The sequence below is a fragment of the Orycteropus afer genome, unplaced genomic scaffold (assembly GCF_000298275.1).
Source record: "Orycteropus afer afer isolate SDZICR_OR568_19922 unplaced genomic scaffold, OryAfe1.0 scaffold00069, whole genome shotgun sequence".
Lineage (NCBI taxonomy): Eukaryota > Metazoa > Chordata > Mammalia > Tubulidentata > Orycteropodidae > Orycteropus > Orycteropus afer.
Window position 1 is genome coordinate 4,090,073 of NW_006921656.1, and position 12,468 is coordinate 4,102,540.

General features: G+C 49.5%; 1 protein-coding gene across 1 annotated transcript in view; it reads left to right on the forward strand.

The window, feature by feature from the left end:
• FAM135B (family with sequence similarity 135 member B) overlaps window positions 1-12,468 on the forward strand; it is a 171,398-nt gene that overhangs the window by 98,523 nt on the left and 60,407 nt on the right. The window contains exons 4-6 of the mRNA XM_007940571.1: window positions 1,319-1,338; window positions 3,271-3,444; window positions 9,098-9,224. Coding sequence (XP_007938762.1) covers window positions 1,319-1,338; window positions 3,271-3,444; window positions 9,098-9,224 — 321 coding nt within the window. The remainder of the gene's footprint in view (window positions 1-1,318; window positions 1,339-3,270; window positions 3,445-9,097; window positions 9,225-12,468) is intronic.

Genomic DNA, 12,468 nt, shown 5'->3' on the forward strand with positions numbered 1-12,468 from the left:
TACCAGTATATCCACATTACCAGTACCACCAACACCAGGCTACATATAAGCACATAAACATCTGAGATTAGATGGGGTCAGTGAACAGAATTATACTCTAGACCAATGAAATATTCAACTGAGGCTAATCCTGCACAAATACCAATGATACAAAAATACCCACAATCCTTACAGAAACAACAGAAGACAGGCATAGAACAATCCCTCAGAGACAGCCAGACACTGTGGGAGAGACATCCAATGGATCTACCCACTCAGGACCATAGTACTGGGGAACACCAGACTCAATTGGCACAACAGAATACATAAAAATCTTGTTCCACAACCTACATCAGTGAGTAGCGACTGGTGTCAAAAGCTTTCAAGCAGCCCTTTAAGATGCAGCTAATGGTTTCCTATCATCAGAAGCGAAGAAGAGTGCAAAAAACCAGGGGCATTTGGAAGCAATCAGCCCTAGGACATGATGAACCTTGAGGGCAGAACTAGATGGTGCCCAGCTACCAATGCCAACCACTCAGGAAGGGATCAAAATGCGAGATCCTGGATATAATAGGAGGGAAAATGTGGAACAAAATCCAAAAACACAATAATGACCAGAATAACTGGTCAGATAGAGTTGGGTGGGACCCTCAATACTATGGCCCTGGGATATACTTTGGGCCTGGAATAAAAGTCACTCCCAGGAGCTGACTCAGCCTAATAGTAAACAAGACGTACAGACCACTCAACCCAGGGTGACACACCCACATACTCCATGGATATGCACCAGGGCCCCAGAGGGGCAACATTCCCACAGAGGAGACACAGGAGTGCATACCTATGAGGGGCAGGGTGGGGGGTACTGGGCAGGGAGGGGAGGAGAGCGGGTTAGGGTTGGGGATGGTAACTGGGGAGTGAAACCAAATGTACATGAAATGTTGAATCTAAAACAAACTGCTCTATAAACTTGCCTCTAAAGCACATACAGAAGAGGTCATCTCGTCACCTCCAGGGGAGGCTCTTCCTCTGTGTGTCTTTGCATGCTTCATTGTTTTTATTTCCTTTATAAGAACCAGGCATTCTGCCTTTCAATTCTATCCAGCTTATCCCTGTCTTTTCTAACTTTGACTCCTACGAGCTGTCATCTGCTTTCATGGGTTCTCCCCATTTCAGAGTAAAGAATTATCACCTCCCTCTTCCTTAAGTCTTTATTCCTGTTAACCTGACCTAAATTCTCATTAATGTCCTTGGCATCTTTGCTAGCCGGGCATGCATTTTACCACCATTGGTCAGGCTTTAAGACTAACCCTGTGATACATACCTGCCTGTGTCTGAACAGAGTCTAGGTACTATCCTGCAGTAGGCGAGAAAAGACCATGGGGTCTGATAAACCTGAGTCTAGCACTTGAGCTTCACCCATGACTGTGAATTGACTCATGTTGGCCCTGCTTCCCCATCTGCAAATGGAATAAACCAAAAAACCAAACTCGCTGCCATCGAGTTGGTTCCGACTTACAGTGATCCCCATTGGGTTGCCAGGGCTGTAAATCTTTATGGAAGCAGACTGCCTCATTTTTCTTCCATGGAGCAGTTGATGGGTTCGAACTACTGCCTTTGGGTAGGCAGCTAAACACCTTAACCAGTGTCCCCCCCAGAGCTCCTTGTAAATGGAACAGCACCAAAAGATTTTGTGTGATTGCCATGTAAGCATTGTGTTTGGGTCATAGGAAGGCCTCAATAAATTGTTTTCAGAATTTAAGTGGATACCCATGTTACAGCTTTCTGAGCCTTGTGGGGTGTCTGCTGCCCCACTCTCTGCTTCCCCATCCTATTCTGTCCTGGTCTCCCCAGGAGTTGTAGCAGCTCCAGTACAGTAGATGACCTTCCCTTGGATTATTCATTTGTACCCAACCTATAAGCAACAAGGGTTTCAAGGAAGCAAAGCCTGTTGGGCTAGGTCTTGGGAGACCACTCCCCTCACCTTCCACATTCTGTGCCTCTGTCCCCAGAGGAAGGAGACACCTTCTCTGAAATGTTCTCTGAGTCTCTGCCATCCTGTCTGAAGATGCTCAGCTCGCTTTCCTGCTCCCTGTGCCTCAGAGAACCTTGCAGGGTCTGGGTGGTTGTTTTTCAGGCTGGAAATTAGGACCCAGCCCTCGCCTGGCTGGCTTTGATCTGACGAATAATTAATTCTTTTTTTTTTTTTTTTTATCACCAGGGACCCTGTGGTTGGGTCTTGCCTGTGCATTGGTTTATCTCTTAGGAATCAAGCATGTTCTGGAATCAGAATGCTAGAGCAGAGGCAGGGGTCAAGAGTCAGTGCAAACTGGGCACACTGGTTAGCATTGTGTTTTGGGGGCATGAGAGTCTCCCAGGGCTGTTGTAATGAAGAAGCACGAGGAGGGACTTATAAGAGCAGGAATTTAGGATCACACAGTTCTGGAAGCTGGAAGTCCAAACCAACGTGTCGGGCTGGCCGTGTTCTTTCCAGAGTTTCAAGAGGAGGATTCTTTCCTGCCGTTGGCAGCTCTGGTGGTTCCAGGCTTCTAGATTAATCTTCACATGGTTGTGTCCTCTGTGGTTCTCCTATAAAGACACCACTCGGATCCAATGAAGAACTGGCCTGGTGTAGTGTGAGCTTGTGCTAACAGCTAATGTCATCACAGACTTTCTTTCCCAACAAGTTTAGGTTCACATGGACCAGGGTTCAGGTTCACATAGACCATGGTTAGCACTTGACTGTATCTTTATCATGGAGACACAGTTCAGTCTGTAACAAGAGTCATTCATTTAGTCAGCTGTTCGCTTCAGTGAGCGAGCATTGGGCCAAATTCTACATGGTGCCTGATCCTGTGCCAGGTGATGGGGTCACAGTTCTTGCCCTTAAGCAGCAGATCTCTTAAAGAGAAGGCAGACTTACAAAGGCCACGCGGTGTCTTAGTGCAGCGCTGAGGGACTGGGGGGATATTGGAAGCTACAGTGGGAGAGGAGCCATGAGAAAGGCCTTGTTCGTCACAGATGTGAAGTTTGGTGATGGTGACAGTGACAGTGGAGGGGGGCGCAGGCCTGTCATATAGCAGCTGTGTGACATCTAGCAGAGTCTTTGCCCACTCTGAACCTCAGCCCCTTCATCTGCAGTCCTGGGAAATGGGTTTCTTCTAGACTGAGCACCTGCAGGGTAAACAGCCTGCTGCATGTAAGGCATTTGGCCCACAGCGAGGCTGTGGTACCATCACCCAGAGGGCAGGAACCACCATGGGCACTAACGCGAGCTCCATGCTTCCCTTGCAGACTGCGGGACGTGGCGGGGGCGCCTGTCGTCAGCAGCCGTTCGCTGGGGCTGCACTTCCACCCGCGGAGGGGCCTGCACCACCAGGTCCCTGTCATGTTCGACTACTTCCACCTGTCAGTGATCTCCGTGACGGTCCACGCCGCCCTGGTGGCACTGCAGCAGCCCCTGATCAGGTACTGCTCCCTGAAGTGTGGTGGCCCTTCCTATCCCGGTGAGTCCCAGACAAGTGGCTTTTGCCAGGGGAGAGCCCCACGGAGCAGGAAAGCTACTTCCTGGCTGAAGGCTGGGACTCCAGACCTCACTATGGGGAATAGGAGCAGTGTGTGTGGCCGTGTGTGTGGTATACGTGTATGTGGATAAGCATTGTGTATTATGTGTGTGGTATATGTGGTGAGTGAGTATGTGGTATGTGTATACATGTGTATATGGTATATTTATGCATGTGGCATGTGTATGTATGGCATATGTGTGCATGTGATGTGTGTGCATGTCTGGTTATGGTATGTACAGTGTGTGTGATTCATGTTTGCAGGTGTGGTTTGAGCTTTAGTTTGTGCAGTGTGTGTGTGGTGTGTATATGTGTATAGTATTGTATGTATGCATGCATGATGCGTGCATGCATGTGTGATATATGTGTGCATGTGTGGTATATATGTGCATGTGTGGTGTGTGTGCTTGCTTGGCATGTGTATATGTGATGTGTATGTAGTAAGGTGTGTACACATGTCAGATGTATGTAGTGCATGGTGTGTATGTGTAGACTAGTTTTCGACACGTGTGTGGACTGTGTGCATATGTGATGTGTGTGTAGTATGGTATGTGTGTGGAGTGTGGGGTGTGTGTGGAATGTAGTGTGTGTGGAGTATGGGGTGTATGTGTGTAGAATATGTGTGTATATGTATTGTGTGTGGTATGTGCATGTGTGTATGTGATGTGTATGCATTTGTGTGTACTGTGTGTGATGTGTTTTCAGTGTGGTGTGTGTGCAGTGTGGGCTGTCTGCAGAAGTATGGGGTATGTGCACAGTGTGGGGTGTGTGTGGAGTATGGGGTGTATGCATGTTTATGTGATGTGTGTGTGTTTGTATGTGCATATGTACTGTGTGGGGTGTGTGTGTATGTGTATATGCGGTACGTGTGCATGTGTTTGTTGTGTGTCTGGTGTGTGAATGCATGGTGTGTGTGTGTGGTATAGTGGGGGTGGTGTCTGGGGGAGTATAATGTGTGTATGTGTGTAGAGTGGAGTGTGATGTGTGTGTGTGGTATGTAAGTACACATGTGGCATGTGTGCAAGTATGTGTGTGTGTTATGTGTGTGCATGTGTAAGTGTACATAGAGGACTGCAGGAATCCAGGGGACCCCGGTGTGGGGCTGAGGCACAGAACCGCACGCACTACAGGTTGGTTGGCAGATGTGGATGCCACACCTGGCTCCGTCCCTTGTAGCTGCATGTTATTTGAGAAGTCATCTAGAGTTGCTGAGCCACGTGTCCCCATCTAAAACAGGAACATGGATGTGTCCCACCTGCAGAGGACTTTAGCGAGTCTCAAGCAAGGACAGTGCTGGGCCATGGTAGGGACCCCAGCTCCCCCGAGTTGCTGTGTGTTTGGATGCAGACGCCCACCTGTGAGGTGCTGTGCCCCTTCCAATCAGTGAACAGTCCCCGACCACCTCCAAGTCTGGGAAGCACTGAGTTTTGTGACTTTTAGATGTTGAGGGTCCCCAGGTGGTGCAAATGGTTACTGGTGCTTGATGGTCACTGTAAGTTTGGCAGGTCAAGGCCATCCAGAGCAGAGAGCCATGCAAGAAAGTCCTGCTAATTGCCTTAAAAAAAAAAAAAAAAAAAACATGGAAACCCTATGGAGCACATGGGGGTGCCGTGAGTCAGAATCGATGCCAGCAACAGGTGCTGGCTTACAGCGAGGGTGTAGCTGGCACCTTGAACTGTGGTCTGCAGACATACTCCTGCTGGCGCTGACTGTACACTGAGGTGCACGGGTGCAGGGGGGGGGTGCAGGGGTGGATCGTGAAGCACGGCACTGGGGAAGACCAATGTCCCCAGCGTCTCCTCTGAGGATACTTCTCAGGGCTGGCTTGAAATGCATGTCAGTGAGACCCCAGTCACCCCAGCTGTGTGACAGGGCCTCTGCTGTCTGTGGCCTGAGCCTCTGTTCTCTGCTGGGGTCGGTGAGGGAGAACTGACGTACACGGCCTTGGGCCACACGATGTCACCATGGGAGCTGCCCACACGGTGGTTGCCTGCACCAGTCCCTTGCCTGTCTACAGGTTCCACTCAGGGGCTCTACTTGCCAATGGGGCAAGGTCAGAGACTGTCAGGATTAGCAGGGATTAGGGGGCAGATGTATGTGTGATGGACTGTGATCCCCAAACTGAGAAGTGTCACCCAGACATAAAGAGTGGGTGGGGTTCCAGGGAAGGGTGAGGTGAATCTGAGAGAGAAAAGGGATCATTGCGTGGGAGGCCTTAGTGGTTCAGGGGAGAATTGTCACCCTGCATGCAGGAGACCCGGCTTCGATCCCCAGCCGGCACCTCATGGGCGTGTCTGTCAGTGGAGGCTTGCATACTGCTGTGACCAGAGCTTCTAGACCGACATGATCTAGGAGGGAGGGGCCTGGCACTCACCTTCTGCAAATTGGGCAGTGCACACCCTGTGGATCCCAGCGGTCTCATCCGCAGCCGGTCATGGGCATGGCTTAGGCCATTATGCGTGGGGCACCATGAGTCAGGGCCTGAGTCAGTGATGGCTGACAATAACGACAATGAATGATGCCTTACGGAATTAATTGCGAGCCTGCTCACGATATAAGAGGGAAGCGTGGAAAGTGAGCAGGACGGGAACCTGGTGAAAGCTGCGTTTTGGGACGACCCCCCTGGTGGCTGTGAGTGGGCTGAGCTGGACATTCCGCCCAGTGGAGGCAGGAGGTGACCAGGCTCCGGTGCCAGTGCTCGGCAGCTACTGTGAGGGGTGTGGCGGGGAAAGCAGGTGTCACCCCTGTGCCGCTGGAGGCCCTGATTATCTTCTCATGAGCAACGTGGGATAGGGACCCTGTGAGCTGAAAGGTGAACCTTTCCAAAGAAGTTGTCTCCTGCAGGTTTGTGTGCAGTGTCTTTGCCAGGGTGGAGCCTGGGGAGAAATTCACAAGAGCAGAGGCTTCTCCCGGACTGGGGTAAAAATAGCACTGTCTTCTGATCTCTGGGTTTAGCAGGAACGATTTCTGTCAGGGAGCTGCCAGGATCTGGGAGCAAGGGGAAGCCTTTTAGGCTGTGGGAACACCTGTCAAATAGGGCAAGCCGGAGCTTTTCTGGAAAAGCAGTTTTTAGCAATATCACTTAAACCCTGTCAGTATGAAGCAGGTGTGGGATTCAAATTTAACCTCAAAGAGCCCTGCACCAAAATAGACGGAAGGAATAAAAGAATCCAAGTTTACCCCTCAAATGGGCACACTTGTATTTCAACTGGGATCTTCAGATTCACCAGAAAAGTTAATTGAGGATCACACAGGATTCAATGAATGAAGAACACATTGTTTTAGTTATTAATTTGCAACCTGTCCCTTGAATGCGCCATAGTGTCTCTATTCATGGCCCTCTTAGCCATGTTCAATTTCCTTTCTGGAATGTTCCTTTTATCCATTTCCTAGCTAAATCTTAGATTGCTTTAAATAAATCCCAACTACGGAAAAAAAAAAAAGGACAACGATGATGAGGATAGTAGTTGGGGTGTTTTCTGCGAGAGCTCCAGCACTTGTTGAATCGTTGCCGTGAGCCGGACACTGCCACATCCCTGTTGCATCAAGTGGACTGTGACTCCTGATGAGCCCGTGGGCAGAGCAGGACTGTGCTCCTGGGACTTCCAGGGCCTGGCTTTTCAGCAGCAAATCACCAGGCATTTCTTCCGAGGCCGCTTTAGGCTGGCTTGTACGTCACTGACCCCACACCTGGCTTACCTCATAGAGTTCTCACGCAGCCTGGGAACTGAAGTGCTAGTATCCACCCTGGAACACACCAGAAAACACAGGCCCTGGGGGAGGGGTGTTAAGAAACTTGCCACATGCCCCACAGCCATGGGTGGTGACTAGGATTTAAACCCAAGCAGTCTGGCTTCACGGCCTGCCTCTTATGCTTCACGGCCTGCCTCTTATCCCCCTGGCCATACTCCACTTAAAAGTCATCTCTACTTTTTTTGCTTTTCGTAAGCAATGTCTGCCTGGTGAGCAGCATTCAACTCCCTTGTATGATACCTGTGGTTGTTTTGTCTGTCTCCCTTTCTAGACCGGAACATGCCACCTTAGACATGCACACCCTGTGGCATACAGCTAATGAATATCTAATGAATGCACTTAACAGAATTAAAGTGCAAAGTTTGTTTCTCTGTCAATGTTTTAAATGAGGATGTGGCCCTCTTTGATGAGCTGTTTCTTGAGCATCTGTGATGGCAATGATGCCATCTGAGGCCAAAGACTTCTCAAGACACTCTTTGCCATCAGGGACTTTGAATAGCACTGGGAGGATAAGACGTTTCAATAAAACAGCGTTCGCTGGATGAGAAAACAATTAACCGTGAGGATGTTTACTATAAGAGATCACAGAAAGGGAAAACACTTGAGTATAAGTAAACTCCACCAATATATCAAAGGTAGAGAAGATGACTGTAGCCCCAAGTTGGGTGAGTTCAAGAGGGTCCCAGAGCCTTTCGTAGTCACAACTGATCCTAAACTTGATAGTTGCTGTTGCGCCAGGTCAGTTCATCTTTAGGGTGACACACAGAGCCGGCAGGGTCTGGATGTTCACAGGTAGTACCCTCAGTTAGCGTTGGTGCCTTGAGGGTTCTACAGATGGTGGCCACTCTTTGACACCATTGTGCTCTTGGACTCTTGTGTAAACTGTGCAGGTACATGCAATTTTATGTTCTTCTACAGGCAGACAGACAGACGTACAGGGGCATGGGACCGAAGGGACTCACTGTGACGATGTCACTGTAAGCAGTGGAGGCAGGACTCAGACCTTGTCAGCCTGAGCCTCACCTTGCTGAGAGCCCACGCCACCTGCCTCTCCCACCCACGCTGCCTGCAGCCGCACCTTGGTCCCTTGGCAGGTGTGGTGCTGGTATTTAGGGTGAGCATTTCTTCTTAGCGCCAAACACATGGGAGGATGAGTATCATCCATGGCTCCCAGGCTTCATGCCAGTTGCACCCCCTTGTCACTGTGACATCCAAATGTGCTCCTTCCCCTTTATAGAAACTCCTCAGGGATGAACTAAAAGAAAAAACAAAAACCATTGCGTTCAAGTTGATACTGATTTATAGAGACCTTATAGGACAGAGCAGAACAGTCCCACAGGGTTTCCAAGTCTATAATCTTGAGAGAAGCAGGCTGCCACACCTTTGCCCCAGAGCAGCTGGTGGATTTGAACTGCCAACCATTTGGTTAGCAACCAAGCACTTAAGCAGTGCACCACCACAGCTCCAAGGGGGTGAACTACTTCTTCCACATGGTATATTCTCTGGGCTCCCTGGTGCCACTCCTCTAAACCAAAACCAAACCTGCTGCTGTTGGTTCTGACTCATGGTGGCCCCATGTGACAGTGGGAAACTGCTCCTAGGGTCTTCCTGGTTGTAATCTGTATGGAAGCAGATCATCTGGCCTTTCCTCCGTGGTACCACTGGGTGAGTTCAAACTGCCATCCTTTACGTTAGCAGTCAGTCCCAAACTGCTTGTGCCACTCGGGCCCTCCCTTCCAGGGAGACTGCATTGATGTGCTGTCATCTTAACCCTTCTTCCCTCTCTGCACGCCTCTCTGCTTCAGTTTCACTCGTCCGGGGAGAGGCTCCTGGCTTGGCAAAGGTGGCCCCGATGGGGGCCCAGAGCAGTCCAGCATCTCTCTGGAGAACCTGGTCTTCGGAGCTGGATACTGTAAGCCAACTTCCTCCGAGGTAAGTTCTGCATGGGGGCAGAGCCACCAGGTTCTGCAAACTGCAGCGCTTGTCTGCAAACTTTGTCTTCCAAATGTCCCACCTAGAGACTCCTTGTCACGTCTCTCACTTCCTTTCATCTGTCCATCCGCTCCTTTTTACAACTGCAGCCAGCCCACGAGCTAAACCCAGGGAAGACAGTCTCCACATGGGGCTCCTTGCACAGGGTTCCCTGAAGGAGGTTACAGAGGCCCCTCAGACCATGTGGGACCTTGGACGTCCACTGGCACTGGAGCCATGCTGGTTTCAAACCCTGGTTCCATCTCTTCTTGGCTCACTTCTCTGAGCCTTCTTGCCCACCCGCAGAGGGGGATCTCTGATGCCTAAGGATCTCATGGTGCACCCAGCATTGCACTGTGCATAAGGCCCCTTGTTGAGGCGTGATGTCCCGCAGGTGCTCATAAACCTGCACCCCCGTCCGCCCCTGCTGTCACTGTTCCCCCTTCCCTAAGGGGCTCACACCGTGCTCTTCGGCGCCGTGCAGGCCTTTGACAGCGCTCAACGTTTGACCGCGTGTCTCTGGAGCCAACACAGCGTGCTTTAGGAGTGGCCTGTTCCGAGTTAACCAGCCCCAGGATGAGCGTGAAAGCTTGTTCATGTCCAGACAGTCTCAGAAAGCGGGGGCCCATCCGCCTGTGCAGCCGGATGCCAGGCTCAGACTGGCAGGATGTTGCTAATTGAAAGGTTGGTGGTTCGAACCCACTGGCCACTCCACAGGGAGAATGAGGTCGCAGTCTGCTTCTATAAAGATGACAGCCTTTGAAACCCTATTGGGCACTTCTGCTCTGTCTATAAGATCGCTACGAGTCGGAGTAGACTAGACGGCAGGGGCTCTTTAATCTTTATGGAAGCAGATCACCAGGCATTTCTTGTGCAGCACCCCTGGGTCCTTTTGGTTCGTAGCCCAGTGCCTAACCATGGGTAGCACTCAGGGACCCCTAATACACACTTGGGTCCTTTCATACCCTCAGGGCACCACCGTAGCCAGCTCAGCAGTCAGATGCAGTGGGCACTGGGCCTGTGGACCACAGTGCTTTTAGGAGCCTACACCATGTTTCAAAATCAGAAGGGAAAAAGTGAATATAGTCCAACCCGAATAACCTCCATCTTTATGTCAATGAGTCATAAAAATATATTTTAAAATATTTGTTTGCTTTATGGATGAAGGGGCCCATGGAGACAAAAGTGCCTGGGGCCAACTGAATTCATAATCCAACCATAGGAGTGATGTCAGTTCTTGTCCTAATTGTCTCCTGGTTATAGACGTGGTGAGCTGCACCCACTGAGCCCAGGGAATCCCCAAGGCTGGCAGACACACACCTAGCCACTTTGCCCCTGCTCTTGTGGACCTCACTGCCCATGCCAGGCAGCTTGCACTGGGGTGTGCTGTGTGAGCTTTTGCATGTGGATAAAGTAGCTAAGTGCAGAGGTACAACAGTTTGAAATGTGTGGTGATGTTTTGGTTTTTTGTTTGTTTCTCAATATTTTATTTTGCTTTCGGTCAAAGTTTGCAGAGCAATTCCTTCACCGTTTGACAGTTTGTATATAGTGTCCATGGCGTCGGCTGCATCCCCCACGTGTGTTAGTGCTCTCCCCATTGCTGCCCTGGGCCCCCATTTCCTTTCCTCTGGATTTTCTGCCCCTTCCTGCCTTCTCACCTTTGCTTTAGGGCAAAGGTTGGCCTTTTGATCTCCTATAATTGGCTGCTCTATGGAACATGTTCCTCTTGGGTGTTACTGTTTATTTCATGGGCCTGTCGGTTGTGTGGCTGAAAGGTGGTCTGCAGGAATGGCTGCAGTTCCAGGTCAGAAGCGTGTCTTAGGGCCAGCATCTCAGGGCTTCCTCCAGTCTCTCTCAGACCATTAGGCCTGGTCTTTACTGGGAATTTGAGGTTTTGTTCTATGTTTTTATCCTGCTCTGTCCAGGACCTTCCGTTGTGAGCTCAGTCACAGTGGGTGGTAGTGGTAGCCAGGCACCATCTAGTTCCTCTGTCTCAGGGCCCTGTAGGCCAGGGTCTTTTAGTCCTTTAGACTAATTGCCCCCTTGAGTCCTTGTTTTCTTTACCCTCCTTTGCTCTGCATGGGAAGAGACCAATAGCTGCACCTTAGATGACCACTCACAAGCTTTGAAAACCCCAGGCACCACTCACCAAAGTAGGACAAGAACATTGTCTTTATAAGCTGTGTTGTGCCAGTTGACACAGATGTTCGCCGGCCTGTGGTCCTTCACCTTAGAGTGCAGGGGTTTCATCCTGCAAGGTGCCTGGTTCTGTCTGAGAAGCGTCCATGACTGCACCCCTTGTGTGCTCTATTATCTATATGACCATACATGCAGCTCCTCCAGTTACGTATGTAGAAATGCTCATAACCACAGCCGTGTCTGCAGGTCTGGGTGCTCCCTTCCACCGTCCCTTAAAGATACCTCTTTATCTACCTATGTCTGCCTTCATCTACCTAGGTCTCCATTCATCCGCCATCATTTGTTAATAGGGTTGTGGCAGGATTGTCTGTGTCCCAGTAATTACCCTAACTGCGCCTTATTCTTGCGTTGCTCTCAGTGGCTTCCACTGCGTTGGTCACGTTGTGCTGACTTTCCCTTTATTGTGTATTGCCTTTCCCTTAACCATTATTAATATTCTATCGAGCTCATCATTTTCCCTCTGTCCGCCTCCCATCCCTGGTAACCATTGAAGAACTTTTTTTCCCTATGTGTAAACATTTATTATTATTATTATTTAATAACAATATTGGCCTCATACAATAATTTTCCTTTTATGATGGACTCATTTCACTCACTGTACAGTATCCCATTGTGTGTATGTAGCACAGTTTGTTCATCCGTTCATCCATTGATGGGTGCTTAAGTTTTGCCATCTTTTTGCTATTGTGACTAATGCTACAGTGAACAGGGGTGTGCATATGTCTGTTTCAGGCTCTCATTTCTTTAAGGCAGATACCTAGAAGTGGGATTGCTGGATCATATGGTATTTATATTTCTAACTTCTAAAGCAATTTCCATACCGTTTTACATAGTACCATTTTATATTCCTACCAGCGGTGTATAACAGTTCCATATCTGCACAACCTCACCACCATTTCTTATTTTCTTTTTTTGATTAGTGCCATTATTGTCAGGGTGAGATGGTATCTCATTGTAGTTTTGATTTGTGTCTCTTTAATGGTTGTTGATTGCAAGCATTTCTTCA